Below are 26,939 nucleotides of genomic sequence, written 5' to 3'. Positions count from 1 at the left end.
CTCTTTTATAAATACAATTAAATTTGTTTCTTTCCATATGCGCCCATGACAATGGCAAAGGTAACAGTTGTATTTTCAACAAATTTTTAAAGTTTCTACAGTGGATTCCCACAACCCAATATAAGCCTCTGACTCACATTCAGCTCCAGCACGATCCCGAGACAATCAGTGCTAACAGAGAGGACATATGCGCCCATGACGATGGCAATGGTGACAGCTGTGTAACTACGTGGCGTATCCAACCGTTGCCACACCGCCTCCACCACAGCCCGTGTAACCAGACATTCGATGGGAAACGTCAGCAGAATGGTGGCACTGAATACAACTCTCGCGAGGTTCATCAGGTCATCGTTCCAGCAATAGTTTTCCAAGAGATCTCCTAAAATAAGACAAAAAATCTTACATAATACAATACAACATCATATCATTATCCACAATTATCCACAAAGATAAAAATAGTACTTACAATAATGCCATAAGAGTACTGTAATAGAACCTTATGTTACTGAACATGATCTTACATTATTATTATAGTTAAACTAGTCTCAGACGCATTACCACCACATGCTCTGGCACTACAGGACTGAATTGATATACTGTTCTGCCGCAGGAGAACAATTTTGTTTTTTATTACTCTAACTACTCTATTCAAAATTTATACATTGTTATAAAGATGATCTAATTCTCTATAATATGGTGGTATTTAAGGAATTATTTAACATATGACTAAATTCAAACAAAAAGAATAAATATTTGTTTATATTATCACATAAAAATAGTAATTACGTATTATACATTGTACATAAAACAAACAAAAAATATGTCAGTAAAGGAATAGTTGTACAAAATTACAAATTAATAATTGCAATAATTCTGTAAGACAGTGGCACAAGTTGGAAGGAATTGTAATGAGAAATAACTAAATCCCTGTGAACAAAATCGATTATATTACATAGTTTCATTTATAGTGTGTAGACAGGGATTTTGATTATCTGTTTACCCTTAGAGTGGTCTAGGAGTGACATATTATTCTCTACTTAAATGAAAACTAAGAAATATTCCTATACGATCTAATTGATTTCTCCATTTTATAGAATGATGATAACTGACCTTGAACATAGCCAGTGAAGGTGATATAGCCGACAAGTCCAAACGCAACAGTCACAATGAACGATGCAGAGACTGAGAAGTGAGTCACTTTGTCCCACTTCTCCTGAGATGCACCCTCTATAGATGAGTACAGCAGAAAGACATTGTGGTGACACATGAATGCTGTAATCACCAAACAATTGTTACCCCCTCCCTATTTTATTCAATGATCTTCTAAGATAGTTCTAAGTACATGTAAAGAGTAAGTATTTCAGGCTTAAAAGTTAATTTTAAGTGTTATACTATAATCACACAGAATATCTAGAATAATATAGCTATGGAGGGAAAGGTAGATTCAATGTGAATATTTAGGTTGCTCCAGTTTACTTTCCTCTTAGTGCAACACCTAAAATCTTAAGCTGTCAGAGACTTGACTCCTACAATCTGGAGTCATGTTTCCTCTGAAGAGATCCAAAAAAATCAATTGTGCACCTAAAGAGACAATGAGAATACCTCTTCACCTAAATTACACTATACTTTGTAGTCTAGGTGTCTCCGATATCAAAATAATGCAAAGAATTCGTTTTGAGTTTCTTTGTCACTGACTTTTTTTAGATTTCTTTACATGAACATGACTTCAGATTCCAAGAGTCGAGTCTATAACAGTGACAGATTTCAGATTCTGCACTAAGAGGAATGTGAATTAAAGCAAAAAAAAAGCAAACTTCACTGAGAAAGGATAAACATACAACTACTTTTGTAGTGTAAATCATGGTACAAGATGTTAAACACTTTTTCCTACCCACCTCCACACCAACTGTAAATAATGAATATTATACTATCAAATGCTTCAATTAATGTTTATTTGGTTAGCTTTGTTTTAAATAATAATACTTTACTTTTATGTTTTTCTTAATTCGAAGGTAAAAGAATAGTTTGTTTTTAAGACAATCCCAATTTATAACGAATCAATAAAAGAATTACTTGAAACTAAATCCACAGTAATTTACAGAAAGTGTCTACGAAATATATGAGAAATGAATATCAGTCCAGTCCCTGCTAGAACACTGTTTCACTCAGAGAGGCAAAATATGTAATAGTAAGCAGTTTTTAGCAATTACTACTATTGTATTAATTGCTCTGTGTCTCATTTTTTATTTTAGTACATTGCAACTGTATTGTTATAAATTAATTTGATGTCTCTTTGGAAGTGATTGTGATGTGTTTTTAATTAGCTGTGTTATAATGTTATTTACCTTTATGTTGTAAAATTCTATACTTACCTTTTTTATTTGCGTATTGATATGACGTAGTTTGCAACTTATTTTGTATTTATTTTCTGTTGATTGATTTTTGTATTGGCTCCTTACTACTAAAACTGTATTTTACAACAATATAAATTTATGTTTGCTTTCTGCTCATTTTGATTTTTGTATAAGCAAGGAACCCAAAACAGGTTTTTGTAGGTGTACTAAATTATTCACCATTCACTTATTTGTTGTTTGTTAGTGTATGTTATCTTTATATGTTTAATAGGTACTAATTTATAGCATGTGATACTTGTAAATTTATTTACACTCTTTTAGTGAATAAAGATTTAGTATTATTATAGGTTGTGATTTTCAATTTAACACACAATGTTATCAACCTCAAAAGGATTTCTCATTAGATTAACTATACATTTTGCGTTAAAATATTGTGATATAGAAACTTTAGTTGGGCTCAAAGATTTACAGGAAATTCAAAATTTTATAGGTAAAAACAACACACCAGTTCTGGTTTTATTTTACAAAACAAAACAAAAAAGCAGTAAAATGAACAAAGAATGTTTGCTTAATAATTTTGGTATTTATGGTAGTTCAAGTGTTTCCGTAATCAGTCTTATTGACAAAACAATGAAAGTAATATAACTCATATAACATACAGGAATTGAATATGTAGATTATTTTATTGAAGACTATCACTCACCAAAAGCCATGACGCCAATAGCAGGGATAACTCCAGAGTTATAAAACTGAAATGCATCCTCTGTTGGAGGTCTGGAAAACAACAAGTTATCTTTTTAAAGATGGTACTCTTAATGAAAGATTCAATTGTTAATACACCTAATTAAAAGAGAACTTCAAGAATAATCCTTATTTATAATATAAAGTCAAATCGACTTACAAGCTGAAGAATGTAAAGAACCTCAACAAGACAGCTGTAAGAATGAAGACTACAAAGAAGAGAGACACCAATGAAGCCCTCGCCAACCGAGCCATATCTTTCTGAAAATATATATAACACTCAATATTATAGGTAACTTCCTCAAAATATGTAACAATTAGTCTGATATTTAGCTAAATTTGGATTTATTGTAAATGGAAAAAATAAACTTGAATATTTCTACATCAACAGGACACACTTTTTGGTGATATGAAAATACAACTTTTATTTCTGATGGGGGTTAAACTTTCTGAAAAATATCCTATAGTTTAATCTAAAAAGGTAAAGTATTTTTCTCATTTAGTTCACCTTTTCCTAAATTCTTTGTTTGAAGTTTATTTTTGATGATGCAAGGATTGTGAAGGATACAGAACTTTTCCTTTTTCCCAAATATTCTAAATTTGATATTGTATCAAATTGAAATATTGATCTAAAGTATGTACAACATGAATAAAGTTAGATCTCTGATTTGTATCGAAACCCAGGAATTTCTGTTCCCAGCCCAGTGATGTTTCACAAAAGAGAGGTTTCTGTTTGGAAATGTTGAGTTGGTAAATGCCCAAATTTAGGTCTTATTAAAATAAAAGTATTCAAAAAAGTTCTTTATCTACCCAGATTGCAGGATTCAAGTCTGTAACAGCATCAGATTTCAGATGCTGCATCAAGAGGAAGGTGAACTGGAACTAAACTCAACATTCATATTAAATCAACCCTTCCCACCGTGGCTACGTTGGGTTCAAGAGTAACTTGTCAGGAATTGAATTAACACTCTGAGTGTTGTGGCTATTTCTTACGCATTGACCTATTATTTGTAGATTTGCATACTTTTAAAAGAAAAACTGTTGTAAAAAATCTATCCAACTAATTTTTTATATTTGTTTAGTTGTTATGTAATGTTGGTTTCTACAAGAAAAGTAAAGATGATGTTGTGAGAGCTAAACTAAATTTTTCTTGAAAATGCGAGTGTTCTAAAGAGTCATTGTAAAATAACTATTTAATTTATTTTTACAGAAACCTTAATTTCAAAGAAAAAGTCCACAAAAAATGGGAGATATATTGCTAAAAATAATGCAAATAACACTTAGTTACTTGGAAACAAGACAGACTAATTAACAACAATATTTTGTCTTTGTAAAACTCAGTCACATATTGTAATACAACAAATGGAATAACACTAATAAGAATTCACAGCTGTTAGTATTACATTGTACCAAAATATACAACTACCAGTACTTAAAAAAAACAAACACAGTATGGACTATACTTTGTTCAACCACTCAGTCAGCTAACAGAGAAGAAAACAGTTGTAATTATAAAGCTGTTTACAGACTAAGGAAGAGAAAAAATGAAGTAACACATATTAATTGAAGTTTAAAACCAATTGAATTTGGCATTTTTTGTTAAATGCCTCAAGTAACATTGCACTATATAAAATATAATCAAAATCGAAAACATCAAAATTAGTAACATTTTTTGCACTTTATGTGGAGTAAAAATTAGCAACGTTGAGCCTGAGTCAAATTTTGTTTTGTGAGAAATATGGTTTTACACTACTTTTCTATAAACAGAAGGTGAGACTTACCTGCAGACAAAGAGGGATGACTACAGTGAATGCACAGAGCAGCACGACAAAGTCTCTGCGAGCCAGGAGAGCCGTTGGAGACAGTCCAAACATCCGCACCAGTACCTTAGTGACAGTGTCTCCTACCACAACATTGTAGCTGACCATGGCTGTATCAGAGGGGGTGACTTAAGTCAATGCACAGAGCAGCACGACAAAGTTACTTTACTTATTACTTTACTAGCTTTTTCAACATTAATGCCCATTCATTTATGTTAGATAAGCAAGATTTAGCTGTACTTTTATAGTCTATTAATTTGCTATTTAACTCTAATATGTTTTCTCTTATGCAATCTTTTCACACAGCAAAATACTTATACCTACCAATAAACGGATACATGAACTGCAATGTTGATAGGAGATAGAAGCCTGTAGAGCCGAACGCAGCAGCCATGATGCCAGAGTAGGAGAAAGTCCCGCTGACGTGAGCCGATTGAACCATCAGTCTCAGGGAATAGTCTGTGACCCAGGCGACCAGGGCCAGCAGCAATATTCCTAACCCGAACCCTGCCTGCTGGAAGGCATAAGGGATACCTGCAAGAGGGAAGCCATTGTAGCAGAGCTATATTTCAAACATAAACAACATAGATACACATCTTTTGTAATATCAACAATACAAGAAAAATATTAAGAAAATCACTTATTACAAACCTAAATTTTGTTTTTTTTTTAATTTGAAATACAAAAATTTTATGATTTTAATTGATTTTTATCCACCTTTTCTGCCATTTCCTACATAAATAGGAACTTATATAAGTTTCAAGAAATTATGTACCTGTATAACTGAGTTTTGAATAATATTATTGAAACTGCACTCTTATTTATAAGTCGACTCATATACTTTTCACACAACCTAGCGTATAGCAAACTGTGGATACGTGCATTTTGTTGTAAATTGTATTGTTTTTGATTGGAGACTAAGTACAATGCCATGTCAACAATTAGTAACAGAATAATAAATATTAGAAAAGCTGATCTAGTCCACTCTTGATACTTTACAGAATTACTTAAGAGCCAACCAAAGCGGCTCTAAGAACCCAAAGGGTTAAACAGACAGAGAGACGGACTGTCCATTGACCCCAAAATCAATAAGGTTCTTCTTTAGACCAAAAGGAACCTATATACCAAGTTTGAAATTTCTGGGACTTTTCTATCAAGACAGACGGACAGACTGACAGATAATATAGATTTATCCTTCTCAATTGTTGACTTCCAAACAATAGCATTCTTCCTTGAATCAATATGAATAGCTTCAGGTTTTTTTTTTTTTTTTTTTTTTTTTTTTTTTTTTTTTTTTTTTTTTTTTTTTTTTTACGTAGGGGGAATGCATTTGCGCACGGAGTGTGGGACTCCCTTGCGGACTACCCACTAAACCCCCTACGGGCCACGGAGAGCCCAGGCCGGAACCCTTTCGGATGACATCTTGCCTGGTCCGTGTGTTCTTATGTCTCAACCAGGACAAAACTACTTGTTTCGGAAGCTAGTGGTCAGCCAGGCATCCGTCTTCACGCTTCTGATGAAGGATCGCATGTACGTGAGTGGTGACTGCATTCCAGGCGTCCTCATTCTGCAGCATCATCTCCACAATGGTCCTCTGCCGTAACATCACCAACTGTGGTGGCGAGCGTTTGCCTGGCCCTCGGTGAAGCGCCCGCAAGCGAAGAAGGTGTGATGAACATCATCATCTTCCTCCGGGCAGTAAGCACACCGAGGCGGACCTGACTTTTTCCCATCCTGTAGAGGTACTTCCTAAAGTAACCGTGCCCCGTCAGGAACTGACACAGGTAGAAATCTATCTCCCCGTGGCCACGATCTATCCAGGATTGAAGCTCTCGAATGAGACGGAAGGTCCAGCGGCCGTCCAATCCTTCCGTCCACCTCCGCTGCCAAACCTGCAGAGTCTCCGCCCTGGCAGCAGCCAAGGCATCCTTTCTACCCCGCTCGGCAGCCTCCCGGAAGACGGTTCTGTCTCTCGATGGCCAGCAGGTCAATAGGAATCACCCCAGCCACGACCGCCACGGCTGAACCGGAAAACGGTGCGATAGGCGCAGGCGACCCTAAGTGCCGCTCTTCTCTGTACCGATAACAGCTTTTGACTGTATCGCCTTATCCTCATGACACCCGCCCAAACCTCTGCGCCATACAGAAGGGTTGAGTTTACAGTAGACATGAGGACGGCGTCTCTTACTTGACCTAGGGCTTCCTACGTTAGCCATCAGCCTGCGAGAGACATAACCACCTTAGAGGCTTTGTCACACACCGCCTGAATGTGCTCCCAATTACCGAAGACGGCAGTCGAGTAACACACCCAGGTACTTCGCCGCAGTCCTTGTCCGAACCTCGACACCCCCCACATTCATAGAGATCAGAGTGGGGATTTCTCCGTCGAGTGAGCATAAACGATTTCGGTCTTGGAGACCGCCAGCTCAAGTCCATGGCTCGTCATCCAGGCATTGACCCGAATCATTACCTGATTAAGGCCCCATCACCATCTATGGTGGCAGCAGCCTCTACCACGGCTGGGAAAAGAGCGGCCGGAAGTCCCCCTGAACATCCAAGGGAGGAAAAGCGGCAGAGAGACGCCGGAGAGCCTGCTTCTGTCAACGAGACAGAAGAGAGCGAGTTTCGCCCGGTAGTCTCTAAAAAGGAAAAAAAGGAAAGCGAAGGCCGTAGATAAGAGCGGGAAGAGGCAAGACCTACCTCCACCTCCTCCCCCCACAAGTAAAGAAGCCGGAGAAACTCCCGCGTTCCAGGCCTGGGGGAGGCAGGTGGTGATTGTCAAGCCTAAAGCTGGCAAGTCATACGCCGAGATTCTTGGTGCAATGAGGGCTGGAGTTACTCCCGAAGAGTCAGGCACCGTGGTACGCCACATAAGGAAGACTGTCACGGGAGGAGTATTACTGGAAATCGCAAAATGCGACGACAGAAGGAAACTCCAGGAGGCGATACAGAAGGCGGTGGGCGACAGGGGCGATGTTCGCTCCATTGTTCCTAAGGCAAGGCTAGAGATCCTAGATCTGGATGCCTTGACCACCGAAGCCCGACATCTCGGACGCCCTAAGCAGGGAGTTTCCTGTCCTTGGTGGCGAAATTAGGGTTACCTCTTCAAGCCTAACCGGCAAGAACAGAGGAAGGCCGTGGTTGAGCTGCTCGAGAGTGACTCCTTGACAGTACTCCAAAAGGGGAAGATCAAGGTCGGGTGGGTCGTCTGCCGGATTCGGGGCCGTGTGGAGGTGGACAGATGCTTCCGCTGTCTCGGCTACGGTCACACTAGGAGGAACTGTTCCGGACCGGATAGGAGCAGTAACTGCTGGAAAATGCGGCAGCGCCGAACACAAGGCGGCGGTTTGCACGGGGGCTCCTTCTTGCGTCTTATGTACCGGAAAACCCTGGATCAAAGACAGATCATGTTCCAGGATCAGGTGCCTGCGGGGTTTTCAAGAAAGCCCTGGACGACAGGAAAGCCCGTGCTAGGCCACGAAAAATGATCCGATTTATCCAGGCCAATCTGCAGAGATGTCACGCTGCGGACGCAATCCTTGAACAGCTGGCCTGTGAGACCAAAGCCCAGATAGTGATCGTCAGTGAACCCGTCCGAACCAAAACCAGCTCATCTTGGTTTTACGATGGACTCGGCACTGCGGCTGTTTGGATCGCAGACAGTCGTGGGGTCCGCGTACTGAGTCATGGTTCCGGTGACGGTTATGTCTGGGTTAAGTTGAACAGCGTTACCATTTACAGTGTGTACCTCTCCCCCAATTACTCCGCGCGAGAGTACCTGGAAAGGTTGGAAAGCGCTGGAAGACAGTCTCCGAAGCGTCCCTGGGCGTGTTATAGTGGCGGGTGACTTCAACGCCCGTGCGGTCGAATGGGGTATGCCCGTGACTAACGTGAGGGGAAGACATATTTTTGGAGATGGTCTCGAGACTCGATTTGGAAGTCGCGAAATAGAGGGACAAGGCCGACCTTCCGAAGCACTCTCGGTGAGTCAATACCAGACATTACGATGGTATCGGCCGATTTGTTTCCTTTAGTAGCGGAATGGCGAGTGATGGACGTCTACATGCTAGTGACCACGAGTTCATCGCTTTCCATCTCATCGATAATCGGCTGCCGCGGCTAGCGAATACCCGAAACACTCTTGGGCTGGAATCTGGCTAAGCTGGACAGGGGAAAACTTGTCGAGCAGCTAGATCGTAGTATCGAGGCTGGTGTTCTGGGGTTTCCCGAGTCCACTGAAACAGCTGAGGTTGAGGCTTATATCGACTCTTCCATGAAACTGATAGAACACGCTTGCAATTCGTCAATGCCTCGGAAACGACCTTACCGGGGCCGTCGCCAAGCCTTCTGGTGGACGGACGAAATTGGCGAGCTCAGGAGAACTGCAACTAATGTGCAGACGTAGAGCGCAGCGAGCTCGAAACCGGCCTGAAGCTATAACTAGGTCGGCAGAGCACAAGGCTGCCTAAGAAAGCTCTGAGTGCAGCAATTCGTTTGAGCAAAGCACGATGCTGGCGTGAGCTCTGCCAGGAAGTGGACTCGGACCCTTGGGGAAGAGGATACATAACTTGTGCGAAAAAAAGCTAGGAGGAATAGGGAAAAAGCACGGAAATGCCTGCTGGAATGATTTCGACGATCGTGGAAGCTCTCTTCCCAAGTCACCCTGTAATGGCGGGAGGAGAGAGTAGCGAGACCGGTACCAGACGTTCCCATTTTTACGGAGCAGGAGCTTGTAGCGGCGGTGTCTACCATGCGACAAAACAAGAAGGCTCCGGGACCTGATGGCATTCCAGCTGAGGTTTTGAAGATTGTGGCGGCGAGTTATCCGCTCTTGCTGCTGAACATGTTTAATGCATGTTTGGTAGCGGGTGTGTTCCCGTCGCGCTGGAAGGTTGCTAGGTTGGCGCTGATCAGCAAAGGCAAAAGTGATCCGAACTCCCCGTCGGCATACAGGCCCACTTTGTATGCTTGACACCGCGGGGAAAGCTCTATGAAAGGTTGCTGAAACCAGGTTTGCTGTCGTCCATCGAAGCCGCCGGAGATCTCTCTCCCCGGCAGCATGGCTTTCGAAAGCGACACTCAACTCTGAACGCCATTTCAGAGGTGATCAGTGCCGTCCAGCAGGCCGAAACAGCCTGTCACCAGGCTCGGCCGATTGTGCTGTTGGTTACACTTGACGTAAAAAACGCGTTTAACTCTGCTCGGTGGGAGGACATGCTAGAGGCGTTGCAGCGGGACTTCAGTGTGCCCGACTATCTCCTGGTCCATTGTGCAGGACTACCTGAAGAAAACCGACGGCTATTGTATGAAACCAAAGACGGAAGGAGAACAAAAGAGGTCACTGCCGGTGCGGCTCAAGGGTCTATTCTCGGCCCAGACCTATGGAATGTTTCATACGATGGTTTGCTTCGCCTCGAGATGCCCCACGACGTCTACCTCGTGGGTTATGCTGATGACGTGGCTGCAGTCATCACGGCGAGGACGCCGGACTTGGCACAGTTACGCCTTAATCAGGTAATGATTCGGGGTCAATGCCTGGATGACGAGCCATGGACTTGAGCTGGCGGTCTCCAAGACCCGAAATCGTTATGCTCACTCGACGGAGAATCCCCACTCTGATCTCTATGAATGTGGGGGGTGTCGAGGTTCGGACAAGGACTGCGGCGAAGTACCTGGGTGTGTTACTCGACTGCCGTCTTCGGTATTGGGAGCACATTCAGGCGGTGTGTGACAAAGCCTCTAAGGTGGTTATGTCTCTCGGCAGGCTGATGGCTAACGTAGGAAGCCCTAGGTCAAGTAAGAGACGCCTCTGGTGATGTTACGGCAGAGAGACCATTGTGGAGATGATGCTGCAGAATGAGGACGCCTGGAATGCAGTCACCACTCACGTACATGCGATCCTTCAATCAGAAGCGTGAAGACGGATGCCTGGCTGACCACTAGCTTCCGAAACAAGTAGTTTTGTCCTGGTTGAGACATAAGACACACGGACCAGGCAAGATGTCATCCGAAAGGGTTCCGGCCTGGGCTCTCCGTGGCCCGTAGGGGGTTTAGTGGGTAGTCCGCCAAGGGAGTCCCACACTCCGTGCGCAAATGCATTCCCCCTACGTAAAAAAAAAAAAAAAAAAAAAAAAAAAAAAAAAAAAAAAAAAAAAAAAAAAAAAAAAAGGCGTAACTGTGCCAAGTCCGGCGTCCTCGCCGTGATGACTGCAGCCACGTCATCAGCATAACCCACGAGGTAGACGTCGTGGGGCATCTCGAGGCGAAGCAAACCATCGTATGAAACATTCCATAGGTCTGGGGCCGAGAATAGACCCTTGAGCCGCACCGGCAGTGACCTCTTTTGTTCTCCTTCCGTCTTTGGTTTCATACAATAGCCGTCGGTTCTTCAGGTAGTCCTGCACAAATGACCAAGGAGATAGTCGGGCACACTGAAGTCCCGCTGCAACGCCTCTAGCATGTCCTCCCACCGAGCAGAGTTAAACGCGTTTTTTACGTCAAGTGTAACCAACAGCACAATCGGCCGAGCCTGGTGAACAGGCTGTTTCGGCCTGCTGGACGGCACTGATCACCTCTGAAATGGCGTTCAGAGTTGAGTGTCGCTTTCGAAAGCCATGCTGCCGGGGAGAGAGATCTCCGGCGGCTTCGATGGACGACAGCAACCTGGGTTTCAGCAACCTTTCATAGAGCTTCCCCGCGGTGTCAAGCATACAAAGTGGCCTGTATGCCGACGGGGAGTTCGGATCACTTTTGCCTTTGCTGATCAGCGCCAACCTAGCAACCTTCCAGCGCGACGGGAACACACCCGCTACCAAACATGCATTAAACATGTTCAGCAGCAAGAGCGGATAACTCGCCGCCACAATCTTCAAAACCTCAGCTGGAATGCCATCAGGTCCGGAGCCTTCTTGTTTCGCATGGTAGACACCGCCGCTACAAGCTCCTGCTCCGTAAAAATGGGAACGTCTGGTACCGGTCCTCGCTACTCTCTCCTCCCGCCTTACAGGGTGACTTGGGAAGAGAGCTTCCACGATCGTCGAAATCATTCCAGCAGGCATTTCCGTGCTTTTCCCTATTCCTCCTAGCTTTTTTTCGCACAAGGTTTGTATCCTCTTCCCCAAGGGTCCGAGTCCACTTCCTGGCAGAGCTCACGCCAGCATCGTGCTTTGCTCAAACGAATTGCTGCACTCAGAGCTTTCTTAGCAGCCTTGTGCTCTGCCCGACCTAGTTATAGCTTCAGGCCGGTTTCGAGCTCGCTGCGCTCTACGTCTGCACATTAGTGCAGTTCTCCTGAGCTCGCCAATTTCGTCCGTCCCACCAGAAGGCTTGGTCGACGGCCCCGGTAAGGTCGTTTCCGAGGCATTGACGAATTGCAAGCGTGTTCTATCAGTTTTCATGGAAGAGTCGATATAAGCCTCAACCTCAGCTGTTTCAGTGGACTCGGGAAACCCCAGAACACCAGCCTCGATACTACGATCTAGCTGCTCGACAAAGTTTTCCCCTGTCCAGCTTAGCCAGATTCCAGCCAAGAGTGTTTCGGGTATTCGCTAGCCGCGGCAGCCGATTATCGATGAGATGGAAAGCGATGAACTCGTGGTCACTAGCAGTGTAGACGTCCATCACTCGCCATTCCGCTACTAAAGGAAACAAATCGGCCGATACCATCGTAATGTTCTGGTATTGACTCACCGAGAGTGCTTCGGAAGGTCGGCCTTGTCCCTCTATTCGCGACTTCCAAATCGAGTCTCGAGACCATCTCCAAAATATGTCTTCCCCTCACGTTAGTCACGGGCATACCCCATTCGACCGCACGGGCGTTGAAGTCACCGCCACTATAACACGCCCAGGGACGCTTCGGAGACTGTCTTCCAGCGCTTCCAACCTTTCCAGGTACTCTCGCGCGGAGTAATTGGGGGAGAGGTACACACTGTAAATGGTAACGCTGTTCAAAACTTAACCCAGACATAACCGTCCACCGGAACCATGACTCAGTACGCGGACCCCACGACTGTCTGCGATCCAAACAGCCGCAGTGCCGAGTCCATCGTAAAACCAAGATGAGCTGGTTTTGGTTCGGACGGGTTCACTGACGATCACTATCTGGGCTTTGGTCTCACAGGCCAGCTGTTCAAGGATTGCGTCCGCAGCGTGACATCTCTGCAGATTGGCCTGGATAAATCGGATCATTTTCGTGGCCTAGCACGGGCTTTCCTGTCGTCCAGGGCTTTCTTGAAAACCCCGCAGGCACCTGATCCTGGAACATGATCTGTCTTTGATCCAGGGTTTCCGGTACATAAGACGCAAGAAGGAGCCCCGTGCAAACCGCCGCCTTGTGTTCGGCGCTGCCGCATTTCCAGCAGTTACTGCTCCTATTCCGGTCCGGAACAGTTCCTCCTAGTGTGACCGTAGCCGAGACAGCGGAAGCATCTGTCCACCTCCACACGGCCCCGAATCCGGCAGACGACCCACCCGACCTTGATCTTCCCCTTTTGGAGTACTGTCAAGGAGTCACTCTCGAGCAGCTCAACCACGGCCTTCCTCTGTTCTTGCCGGTTAGGCTTGAAGAGGGTAACCCTAATTTCGCCACCAAGGACAGGAAACTCCCTGCTTAGGGCGTCCGAGATGTCGGCTTCGGTGGTCAAGGCATCCAGATCTAGGATCTCTAGCCTTGCCTTAGGAACAATGGAGCGAACATCGCCCCTGTCGCCCACCGCCTTCTGTATCGCCTCCTGGAGTTTCCTTCTGTCGTCGCATTTTGCGATTTCCAGTAATACTCCTCCCGTGACAGTCTTCCTTATGTGGCGTACCACGGTGCCTGACTCTTCGGGAGTAACTCCAGCCCTCATTGCACCAAGAATCTCGGCGTATGACTTGCCAGCTTTAGGCTTGACAATCACCACTGCCTCCCAGGCCTGGAACGCGGGAGTTTCTCCGGCTTCTTTACTTGTGGGGGAGGAGGTGGAGGTAGGTCTTGCCTCTTCCCGCTCTTATCTACGGCCTTCGCTTTCCTTTTTTTCTTTTTAGAGACTACCGGGCGAAACTCGCTCTCTTCTGTCTCGTTGACAGAAGCAGGCTCTCCGGCGTCTCTTCTGCCGCTTTTCCTCCCTTGGATGTTCAGGGGGACTTCCGGCCGCTCTTTTCCCAGCCGTGGTAGAGGCTGCTGCCACCATAGATGGTGATGGGGCCTGAGTCTCTTTTCGCAACTTTCTCTCTGCAGTCTCTCCATCGATATCTTCCAGACCTGCCAAAATGTACCGATCAGATCTAGAGACGACTCCAGGAGAGACCATGCCGTTCCTGACTGCCGTGCTTAGGCTCTTTTGTCTCGACGTAGCTGCTCGCATGTCGAGAAGGGACGTCTTTCATCCTCTTTACCTCGTGAAGATGGTGTCCGCCGCATACTCCATGTTCTTCCCATCGGGGGAAGCCAAGGGAAAAAAATATTTCCTGACTTCTGACTGGTGTCTCCTCCGACTGAAACTCATCAGAGACAACCGGTGTACCCGTGTCTTGTGAGGCACAGGAAGCCATGGCCTGCAGAGATGCCGAAGTCGGAGTCTCGCTATGAGGTCGCGAAGGAGGGGACCTTAATAAACGACTACTCTTAGCAAACGGGTCTGCAGTACACGAAGGGAGAGGGGGGGGAATTCCTTCTCCAACCTTTCTGTATCGTTGTCGATGGGTTTTTGCAATTCCATACTTTAGGTTTACCAGCGCATCGTGCGACAAGGGCGGCCCGGAAAAATCGGGAACGGGTGTACCCTCGAGGACTGAGGCCTCTACCCCAGTTCCCTGGGGCCCGACCTCCGTTACTCCCAGCACCGGAAACCAGACGTGCCGGGGGGCCCGACCGTAGCAATGCAGAGTCCGACCTCTGCATCCATGGCGCACTTCCTGACTAGGGCCCGAAGGGGCTGGCTCCTGGCGTCATACGGAGAAAACACCATCGGCAGTGCAAAGCACACATCAGTCCCTGCGACAATTCAGGGACACTCCCCGGGTTCTCCGGTATGCGCCGGTCGAAAAGAAGGAGGAAGTGACACCCACGTGGGGTCGAAGAAAAGAAGAGGTGGGTGAGATTTGCCCAGAAAAGATAAAAGATGTAGAGCTAAGATCCGAAAGAGAGAAGAAAGACCTTAGCTCTAGAAGGACTGTGAGGAGAGTCTCACAGCTAGGCTCAGGTAGCCCCGGGGTCGCCAGCCTCCCCGAAGAAAGGGGAGGCCTCCCGTGTAGTCGAAAGCCGACTACCCCTGAGGGGGAATAGCTTCAGGTAATTTAACAATTATTTATGTGTCTGACGATTGGTTTAAAGTTTATAAAGCCTAGAAAATAAGAAAAAATTTCAATTTTTAACCCATTCGATACCCTGCAATTTCAATCTCCACCAAAAACTATTGCTAACAATCAATTCTTCTAGGGGAAATTTCTTTACCATTTCCAAGAAAAACCAAGTTGTGTGTTTACACAATGCAACTGGCTCCCAGTTCCTGGTCTATAACAAATAATACAATTCAGAGGTGCCCACTTCTTATTAAATTGTTGGAACGATTAATTCTGAACATTTTCCTGCAATTTCCTGAAGAAGATCATTCTCCTCCAGACTTCCAGCGCAGTATCAGAGGAAGATAGTGTTAGCTATTTTTTTCCGAGTATCATCCCATTAATAATCCTTATTCAACAGTATATCTGAGTATTGAACTCAAAATTTTCTTTTGATAATATTTACCACTTGATAATTAATGATATTAACCACTTTGATAATTATTCAATCCCGCTTTGAAGCCTTGAGATGCCATTATGGCAGAAGAAAATATCTTTTTTCTTAACAGAATTTCTCCACTTATACATCATCAGAATGGATAACTGTTTCTAGTACATTTAAGATGTACATTTGACCACATTGACACTCTCTCTAGGAGACTGAATTCATGCTGTAAAGTAACAATAAAAATAGCCAACCATACACTATTTGAATCAAACCTAAGGTATGGCCTAATAGTCTGGAGGGAGGAGACAACAGGAGGAAACATCAACTGAATGCTGCTGCTTCAAAACAGAGCCATCAGAATAATATCAGAGCTAAACCCTATAGAGAGCTGCAGAGATTTTTTCCAACCCTAGACATTTTAACAATGGTTGGCTTATACATAAAGGATGTAATCATGTATGCCAACAAGGAACTCCTACAACGAAAGCTACAATATATATAGACATAATACTTGCCACACATAAAATTTCCACCTACCTCTTCACCATACCACACAATATGAAAAGAAACGATATTACATGGGCAGAAAGATATTCAACTATCTACCAGAATTCAAGGAGACTACTAGGGAAGAAGCGGAAGACAGCCCTGATGAGATTGCTGACTCGCTGACCATTCTACTCCCTAGAGGAATTTTGAACTGGAGAAGAGAAACAAACACAACTTGACTTTGTATTTATAATTTAAGAATCATGAAACATGTACATTTCTCAAAGAAATTGTAATAAAGACTATTGACTGTTGACTATTAAAGAAGCTCAACATTTTAATATATCATAAAAAGTTACTTTCAAATAGTGGGAACATTCAAAGATGACATTAGTGAACAGAATAATTTGTAACTCTACATGGCATGAACAGAATGAAATTCAAACATTGGATAGTGGCAACAAATTTAAACAAGTATTTCCCAGTGTTGCCAGCAAAGCTCTTGGAACTTGTTCAGTGACTTTTTAGTAAAAAAGTGAGTTTAATGTTACAGCATTAGTTAAAAACAAACACAGATTCTTGTACATATATCAGATCATCCATCATATAGGATTCAAGTGAAATAGGGTTGCACATTTCTTTAATATTACAAGAACAATTTGATAATGTTCAACAGGAATTTTATTTTGACGTGACAACGTCTTAAATTAGGTTGCGGCTCGGAGTCACTCATGAAAAAGTGTAACGCCCGGTAACGTTACGATGCCCGTCCAGTGGGTCCGCCGCACGGGATCCGCACGGGATAAAGCAGATAACTGTGGGTCCGCCGCACGGGATAAAGCAGATAACTATGTTTATTCGTGAAAATGTGGAGTGCTTAGATTCGTCATTTACAACAACTACAACAATAAAGGTAAATAATTGTACACTGATATTTCATTATCGTAAACTATGATTGATTGATTAATTGTTAGATTGAAACAAAAGTTGAGAAACTGAGTTTATAGGTTATGTCATACTATTGACAAATGTTGATAGTGTTAAGTAAATTATTAGTTTAAATCACTCTGCAATCAATCGTAATTCAGTCGATTGAGAAGAAACAGCGCGTATTGCTAGTCAAACATTTAAAATAACAAATTATAACCTCTAACCAGTCATAACAGTGCGACCAAACAAACGAACTAAACCGACCAATCACCACGCGCGGAGTTAGAATTTAACTGTGTTTAGCAAGAATTTCAAATTCCAATTTTAGTAAATGTTTTATTCAACTTTACCATTTACAATAACAAATTTTAATTAATTTCAAATTATGTACAATGTTTTTTTTTTTTTTTGTAATATGCTCTTGGTGATATGGTGGTCTAATGTGTACAGACTAGTAGAATGATGCCCACAGCAAATGCACAAAGAGAGTGGGAGGGAAGGGGGTCCAAGAAACAAATTTGTATAAATTTCTCCACTTTTTTAACATGTGATAGATATTATCAAACCAGTAAGACTTTTTAAAATGAAAATTAAATAAAATTCAAATACAGTAAAATGTAGAAATCTTATACAAAAGTTAGAAAATAAGTGTAAAATGTTAAATAGATATGAATAATTGATATATGCTACGGTACTCAGAATTACAGACAACTCACCGATAATTCCACTGCCTACAATGGAATTAATATAGTTGAAACTTGCTTGTTTGAGCCCTGTCTTCTCCCTGCTATCCAGCTGGTCAAAGAAAGAGAAATAAAAGAGTATTAGTATTTTTTTATAAATACTTGTACTCTTTGCACCAATAAGTGGTGTTTATTTTAGTGCTTAAACAATGTTAATTTTAAAGCAGTTATACTAAATTATCAGTGATGAATTGTACTATATTTACTGAGTGAAGTGTATTTTACCTGGAGCACAGTTAAATATAACTTATTTTTACTGCAGACTACATAATATTTTGATTATTTAAACACTCATTATTTTCTCTACTATAGCACATGTTTTTCAACCACTCATAAATAGCCTTTTTTAAGTGTAAATAGCACATAACAAATCACTTTCATGATATAACAGTTATTTTATATATGTGGGATTTAAGACTTTGACAGTTTGGAATTTATAGAACAAAAGAAAAATTAATTAAAATTGTAAATAACTGGTGCATTTGTCTGACTGGAGCAGTTATTTCCTGTTCAGTACTGCCAACCCCCCACCATTTACCTGCACTACTCAGCTTGTACTCTGCCAGCTGCTTGTCCACTTATCAGTTGCCTAATTGATAGCAGCAGTTTGTTCACATTATCAGCTGTCAAGTCCATCTGCTGTACAACTTGTCTGCTTACAGTGTAAACAGTTGATGGTTAAACTCCCACAACTGACATAATATCTTTTTGCATGAATTAATAATTTGTGAACAATTATACAATGACTTATTAATTGAATTTTATATTTTTTTGACAATCCAATATAAATTCTAATTTTACACATACACAAAGTATTTATCTACTCATTTTATTCTAGTGTAATCTTAATGTGATTTATCTTAAGAATGATTTCTCTTGAAATGGCACTGGCTTCTGAGGAAGTTGAACATTTAGCAATTGAGCTTTATGGAGAATTTAACAAGATTACAGAGGAATGCGATCCACTCATGTTCAACAATGTATTTAAATTATTGACAAATATGCTTCAAAGCTTTGACAAAAGCGTTATTGAAAATAAATCACTTCAAGAAACACTGTCATTATTGGATTTAGAAAAGGAAGACATTCTTTCAAGTTTAAATGAAACCAAGAAAAATTGCAGCAAAAAAGATGAAAAAATTTGGAAATTACAGGAAGAAGTTGACATATTAAGGCTGGACTCTAAAGAGAAAATTTGGAAGAACGAAATAGAACGGATATCTAAACAAAGAGCAAATGCAGAAGAACAACTTATACAAAAAAAGAAGAAACTTGAAAATATATTAGAAGAAAATAAATTAAAAGAAATGAAATGCCAAAATCTTGAACACCTTTATTCAGAATTAATGCTAGATCATAGGAACCTAATTGAAGTAACCAAACTACTTGAAGAGGACTTAAAATCCCTCTCTAATACCCATAAAGAAAATTCATCTGGACGAATCAGGGAAAACATTCTGTGAAGTAATCAGAAAAGGTAAACATATTAATACAAAGTCTTTGAATGAGTGGCCAACCCTCCCAAATACTTCTATCACACTTTCAAACAAATATGACATTTTATCAGGGCTGATAACAGATGAACCTTTGCAAAACCAGACTGAAATCAACACACTAAACAGTGACTACAAGAATGAAAGTAAATTAAAGCAGAAAAGGCCTATTATTAAATCTAAAACATACACAAAACAAGAAACAATTAAAAAACAGTTTTATACCCAAAAAAAATCCAAATTTTTGCTGACAGTCATGGTAAAAATCTGTATGACGCAGTGCAAACCACTAGTACCAGATTCTGAGGTTTTTGTCAATGCCTGTCCTGGAGCCCCAATAACCCACATACTGCAGAACACTAACGCAATGTGTACAGACCTCACAGACCAGGACGTGGTTGTAATAATCGGAGGGGCTAATGATATGAGCCGTGTTACCTACAGAAACCGTCGAGCTGCACAAGTAATTCCAGGTCAAATACATCGGTTTTGTCAGCAAAATAACCATACCAACTTTATTTTTGTACCATTGTTTCAAAGACACGACCTGGAGAAAAAAACATTTCATTAACAAAGAAATTGCAATTTTAAACGGTAAACTGGAGGAAATGGAGAGCTTCAATGTTATTGATGGGACTGAACTGAGAGGACAGCATTTTACTCGCCATGGAATGCATTCTGAACAAGATGGGAAAAAAATTGCTTGGCAGGAAGATAGTTCAGGCTATTGGTAGAACTTCAGCGACATCAAAGTCTGATCCTGACCTCTGCGTGAGAAATACCTACTCAAGAGCAAACCACCAGCCCATCTGTGATAGAGGTCAGCCCAAGGATAAGCTTGGAGTCAACTCTGGAGGAGCAGTCCATCTCAGCAGTATTTCAACAGACATCACCAGTGAAGCTGACTACTGACCCTACCGTGACTGAGTCCCTACAGACACCACCACCTGGACACTCCACCAGCCCTCACCTGTCGGGAGACAATGGGACTTGTCTACAGTCTCCAAACTCAAGTGAAGCATAGCTCTTTTTCTATTTCTTCACCTTTTCAGGGTTTTGAAACGCCCAAAACAGACAAAAGAGTGGTGTCTCAACAATTAGTGGATGAATGTAAAAGAAATATTACAGTTAGAACCCCAAGGTAGAAACAGTTATTTTTTTAAGAAAAAAAGTACAAAATGTAAAAAAACCTTAGTTGAAAATAATGGAAAAACCCCTTGTCTGTTTGTTTCAAAATTTAACAACCTTTAACAATGAATCTAGTTCACTCATTGAATCAAACTTGCACATCGGTCTTAACATTTTACAAATTAATATCCAATGTCTCCGTAATAAATTATTAGAATTAGAAACACTTGTCTAAACTTAAGCATATAGATATTATAAGCATTTTGTGAGCACTGGTTACTAGAAGAGCAGATATCTTTTATTTACACCTCAGGGCTACAAAGCTGCAAGTATGGTGTGTCGCAAAGCCTCAAAAAATGGGGGTGCTGGTATTTTTATAAGAGATTCGCTTGAATATAGTGAACTAGACTAAGCAAATTTAATCTAGGAGCAAAAATTTAGAAATTTCAGGAATAAAATTGGCAATTTAGAAGTAGCAATAGTTTCTCTGTATAGATCACCTTGTGGTAATATGGACTTATTTTTTGATAACTTTTGAACAAGCTATTAAAAAGGTTTTGCAGCATACCTCTAAGTTAGTCATTGGAGGTGACTTCAATATAACATTCCATAAAAACCACTGACACAGTGACAACCACCTTTGTAAAACATCTTACGCTCTCTTAACTTGGTAGCTATAAATAAGGCTCCTACAAGAAATGATTCGTGTCTCGATAACATCCTCGTAAATTTTTCAAGGGATTGTTATGAATTAAAAGTTTTGAATGACTGCATTTCCGATCATAATCCTCTTCTATTAAATCTAAAACTTGATAGATCATGTAGACCAAATGAGACAGTCACATCCTCAAAAAAATGTATGCGTAAGCAAAATGAGACACAAATTAAATTGTTTGCAGAAAGTTTGGAGAGTGAAAGGTGGGAAATAATTGATACCTATAAAAGAAAAGAGATTGACATTGAAACTTTATTTAACAGTTTTCTAAAAACATATAACAATATTTGGTATTTATCATCTCCATTAGTTAAAATTGGTGTTAAAAGCAAGCAGACAAAGAAACTTTTGTGGTACAATGAAGATTTAAAAAGAGGTAGAGAAATAATGCTAGGTTATTTTGATGTTTTTAAGATTCTTTAGAAAAACTGGGTCTCAGCATATGGAAGCCGCATATAACCTTTATAAATTCTTCAAAAAAGAGTATAGAAAAAAGCTCAACCTAGCAAAAAGGGCTTGTTTTGAAAATCATATAAAGGGGAGCTAGTAATAAATGTAAGGCTGCCTGGGAGGTAATTTCACTCAGAAACACAAAACAACACAGGTGTGTGACACCAACAACACTTGATCCACACCTAACTAACCAGTATTTCATACAGTCGGTGGCAGGACATTCAAAACTAACATTGATAACACTGACATATTGGCAACCAACCTACTGGGTTAACACTTTAACTAACTGTGTACCTCAATTTACTTGGTCATTAATCACCCCAACTGATGTAACTGGGGTAGCTGCTAAATTGTCAAACTCTAAAACTTCCGACTTTTATGGTATATCTAATTATATTGTCAAGAACACAATAAAACACATCAGTTCACCATTAGCTTTCATCTTCAATCAATGCTTATTACATGGATATTTTCCTGATCTTCTAAAAATTTCCAAGGTATTGCCAGTCTACAAAAAAGGGGACAGATCTCTGCCCCAAAGCTATCGCCCAATTTCTATAGTCCCCATCTTATCAAAAGTTTTTGAATCTATAATGTATCATCAACTTAATCAACATTTTGAGTCCAATAATATAATCAGTAATAAACCAACATGGCTTTCGTACCAATAAATCTACAATTTCTGCCGTTACAGAAATAGTCGTTGAAGCACTTCATGCTTTTGAACAAAAGGAGGTCAGTTGCTTTAACACTCATTGATTTGAGTAAGGCGTTCGATTGCGTGAATCATGGCATCCTCCTCGACAAAACTTAAGATCTATGGTATATCAGAAAATTCCATTAATTATTGCAGTCATATCTATCGAATAGAGTACAATATGTTTCTGTTCAAGCTCAGCAGTCTACCACTCTTTCTGTGGCCACAGGTGTACCACAGGGTTCAGTTTTAGGACCATTCTTATTCATCATTTTTATAAATGATCTGCCCTCTAATGTGTTGTCTAACATTGTTATTTATGCTGATGACACCACTCTTTTTTCATCTAATAAGCAGTTGAATACTCTGAAAGAAAACATGGATGCATCTCACAGCTTGGCTTTAAATTGGTTCATTTCTAATAGACTGATATGTAATCAGGAGAAAACGCAAAATCTGCTTCTCAGCTTATTCTGAAAATTATGAAGATTCAATCTGTAAAATTGTTGGGTTTTCATCTTGACAGCAAGCTTAATTGGAAATCACACATTGACCATGTATGTAGAAAAATATCTAGAGTCTTTGTATCTAATGTGGAAACTGAGGGATTTTGTTAGCTGTGAATATTTGAGAGTGGCATATTTTGCCTTTTTTCAATCACACATTTCCTATGGCATTGTTTTGTGGGGTCACTCCAATGCTGTGAATGATATTCTTCTCATTCAAAAAAAAGTAGTTAGAACCATCAGTAGAAGCAGCTCTCTAGAACATTTGCAAACCACTTTTTATCAATCTCAAATTCATGACAGTTATTAACCTTTACATTTTTCATATACTAGTCTATACAAAATTACATATTACAGATTTCAATACCAGACAAGATTTTCATCAACACAATACCAGGGGTTAAAAACAAATTAGATCTCCCTCAGCACAGGCTAGTCAAAACCGGCAACTCTTTTAAATTCAATTGCATAACTTTTTATAATAAGCTGCCTGCATCTGCTACAATGAGTCCTTTCAATATTTTTAAACTAAAGATAAGTAACTGGCTCATATGCAATCCATTCTACACTTTAAAAGAATTTTTAGATTCTGACATAAATATCATTTTTGATTAGTTTTGATTTGTAGATTTCTGATTTTTCTATACTGTATTAGCTATAACGTAATTAACAAACCATGTGCACACTCTTCATAGATTATATTAAACCTGTTACTTGGTCATAAAATTAGTATAATTATAGTACAATATTGTAATAACTAATTTTGTTGTTGTAAATATCAGTGCTGTATATTTTGACGATGCCTATTTCATATTGTTGTGACCAATGGCTAATAAACTTCTTGATTCTTGATTCTTGATTCTTGCAAATTGATTCAATCCTAATTTGATTTCCTGTCTATTAAAACAAGGTTAAAATATTGCAGTAAGTTTTTGGTTGGGTTACTTTTTTCTATTTTTAATCACAACCCTTTCAAATAACTTTTCTGCAGGCAGGGAAGATGATATTTTTTAAATTATGAGAAATTGTAAGTATTTAAATTAGTAATTTGAACAATCTTAAATTAGGCATACTGATTTATAAAAAGAAGTTTATAAAAATCAATCCACGAAAAAAATGACTGCACCATCTTAAACACATGTTTTTATAAATAGTATTAATGATTGTTCCAAATGAAAAAATGTTGTCTCTGATGGATTTTATTATCAGCAAAAATTTTAAGATTATAAAGTAATAATAAAAATAGCTAAAGGAGGTTGTAGGGGGTGGGACACAGCCAAAAATGTGTTATTTAATGCTGACTATCTACAATGACTTGCAACTTACTTTCTCTGCCAGAAGTTGCCATTTATTCACTGCAGTAGCAATAATGCATCTTCTCACTTATATAGTACGAGACATAACATAGTGAGCCTGGGTTGTCACTAATAAACTGATATTCAATGCACCTAAGCCTGAGATATATTAATTAAACTTCGCAAACATACAAGATACTCATAGAAGATTAGTTTCTTGTGACAACATCAGTATTAATACTATCAATTTTGATATATTTATATTATTAATAAATAATAGAGCCAAACGTCCAGGCTTGCAATGATATGTCTTGTACTATCTTAGTACTAGTATGTTACAGGATCTCATGAGATTTTCATGCATTGTAGGGGCATGTTGCAAAATACAAAAAGAGCATCCTAAAGTTTGCTTTCCAAAATACAGGTTACTGATTAATGAGTATTATTTCAGATAGAATATAGATGTAAATAAATACAGCCTCAGGATCTTATGATGCATTAAAGTAAAATTAATAATTCAAGAATATTCCACTTAGAATTGTTTGAAAACAAAACCACATTTTGCCTTTTCAATAGTATACTAGTTGATTCATATTTGCAGGGGAAATAGTTCTTAAATTCCTTCTTTTAACATCTATTTATTTGTCCATTATATTTTTTACTAAATAATAAAATTAATATCTCTATAAACCCCAATTTGCTCCAATATTTCATTTTTAAATGTTACTTGATAAACTGGAAATTTCACTTAAATTGGTTAAGTTGCTATATATACTAATTATTTAATAAAATAACTGAATGGCAAATGGCTCATAAAAAGCATCTTTGGACATACCTTTATAGGAAAACGTTCCTAACATCTCCTAGCTACCAGCACTTTTCTACTTTTTGAATTTCATTGATCGTACTTTCCCTTTCCACAATTCCTAAAGAAAAACATGAATTACAAAGCAGTAATCGCATAATTACAACTTACCTCAAACAACTGGTCCGTGTCTCTGTCAACTCCATTTTGAGCAAAACTCTCTGAACTGGCCTTCAACAAACATTATAATATACAGATGAGTAAAGAAAATTAATTAACATCAACTTGGTGTAATTAAATTTGAGATACAAATATACTCATATTTTTAATCCTTGTATAAGCTACGACCAAGAAGATCTGACAAATAGTTATGAATAACTATCTCCCAAACTGTCTGTTGGTTTATCAATAAAGTAGTAGTTGTAGTAGTATTAGGGTTAAACTACAAATTCTCTTTAGTAAACTACAAAAACTCCCCCTCTGTCCATGAATTTTTGAAGCACATATTTTGAAAGACAACCAGCCAAAATAAATCAAAAATTTTAAGCTAAATGCCATATTATGCTGAAGGCACCTTGTTTACTACAACCTTACAATGCAAGAACTCTACACCCTCTGTAAAATACTTATATAAAAACCTATCCACATTTTACCTTTATGGATTAATTAGCAGTTATCCATGGCTTTGCACGCAATTTCCTGCTGAATAACAGGCACAGGTACATCACGAGCATCGTCTTTATATATCATACAAAGCACTCCTAAGCTAAGTGTTAGCCCCTAGGACATAGTCCAATCTCCATGTGGACGCAGCAGTCATCACACCAATGATGTTACGCCATTCCCTCAACGCCTTACTCCAAAACTCTTTATCGGTCATTCAACATTGATGTCCCCACCACTTCTGTTATGTTGTAACTTGTCTTCAAAATATTTTCTTTGCACGTTACATTTTTTTCAATGTAAGATTTCACATAGTCACTGTTGGTAATAGGCGGCATGTAAGTCGGTCCTCAATTTTCAAACAACGTGTTAACTTTTTGTAGTAAAGGCGTTTACTATTGAATGTGTCAGTGTTACAAAGTTCGGTTTTGAATACACATCATTCTGTTATTTTCATCAATGTTTATTCTGTCTCACTACCGGAGTGATAGATTCATGGAAACATAACTTAGGTTGATTTTTACTGAATATAATATTGCAGGAATAAAGTGGAAAAGGTTAACACGTTCATGACGATGTGTACCACATCAGGTACATGCGATCTTTCACAACTGTCATCATGTACCCGATGAGGTATTCGCTGGGCTTTCTTAAAGCACGTTTTGCGCCCGATGGAGTACATGTTGCTTTACATTTCCTTATTGGTTTTTATTTCCAAACCATTTTTTATTTCCCACACAATTGTTTAATTATAAGGTGAAATCAATTTTTTAGATACCCCTTGGGGTACATGGAGAAACATTGAAAAAACTTACTGACATAATTTTTTGTGTGCCGAATTGTGAAGCCTACATACATTTCTCATTATACTTAGGCGTTTAACGTAAAAAAAGATAACAGTTTTTTGCCATTATTGGAAAATTTTACTTGGTCAAAACTAATATAATGAGCAACCATAATGACAGAAGCATTAGGCTGCTGAAAGTAGGAGGTCAAGAAAAAATACTACAAATAAGTGTTATTTCAAGAAAAAACGTGTTAGATTTTCTTTAGAAGTAATTGAACAGATCTCGTGGATTTAGTGCAGGCAGACGGACATACAGGTAATGGACTTGGTCTGCCACGTGGGTCCGAGGAAAATTAAGGACAGAAGAGCTGATTTGGATGTCTGCACATTGCTGAAACGCTAATGTCACATGTACTTTTCTTCTGTCTCATGGTTGTATCCTATCCACCTACCTCCTTCTTCCCAAATCTCCCTTCAGTAATATCTTGTCTAGATCAGTTTCAAGTTAAGATATGTTCAAGTGAACAGGTGTCTTGTCTTAACAACCATTTATTTGTCTTGTCAGAAATCACCTTTGATTTCCTATTTCAGGAAAAGAAATACATCAATGTT

At 40.0% G+C, this 26,939-nt stretch overlaps 1 protein-coding gene across 1 annotated transcript in view; it reads right to left on the bottom strand.

The window, feature by feature from the left end:
• Nucleotides 1-26,939, bottom strand: part of LOC124354255 (putative sodium-coupled neutral amino acid transporter 11) — a 51,893-nt gene that overhangs the window by 10,981 nt on the left and 13,973 nt on the right. Inside the window, exons 2-9 of the mRNA XM_046804575.1 lie at nucleotides 25,049-25,108; nucleotides 17,759-17,837; nucleotides 5,240-5,449; nucleotides 4,877-5,025; nucleotides 3,256-3,356; nucleotides 3,058-3,128; nucleotides 1,111-1,272; nucleotides 138-379 (exon numbers count right to left, since the gene is read on the bottom strand). Of these exons, the coding sequence (XP_046660531.1) occupies nucleotides 138-379; nucleotides 1,111-1,272; nucleotides 3,058-3,128; nucleotides 3,256-3,356; nucleotides 4,877-5,025; nucleotides 5,240-5,449; nucleotides 17,759-17,837; nucleotides 25,049-25,108 (1,074 nt within the window). The remainder of the gene's footprint in view (nucleotides 1-137; nucleotides 380-1,110; nucleotides 1,273-3,057; nucleotides 3,129-3,255; nucleotides 3,357-4,876; nucleotides 5,026-5,239; nucleotides 5,450-17,758; nucleotides 17,838-25,048; nucleotides 25,109-26,939) is intronic.

This window comes from Homalodisca vitripennis, chromosome 2 (assembly GCF_021130785.1).
Source record: "Homalodisca vitripennis isolate AUS2020 chromosome 2, UT_GWSS_2.1, whole genome shotgun sequence".
Classification (NCBI taxonomy): Eukaryota; Metazoa; Arthropoda; class Insecta; order Hemiptera; family Cicadellidae; genus Homalodisca; species Homalodisca vitripennis.
This window is presented reverse-complemented; position numbering and strand designations above follow the sequence as displayed.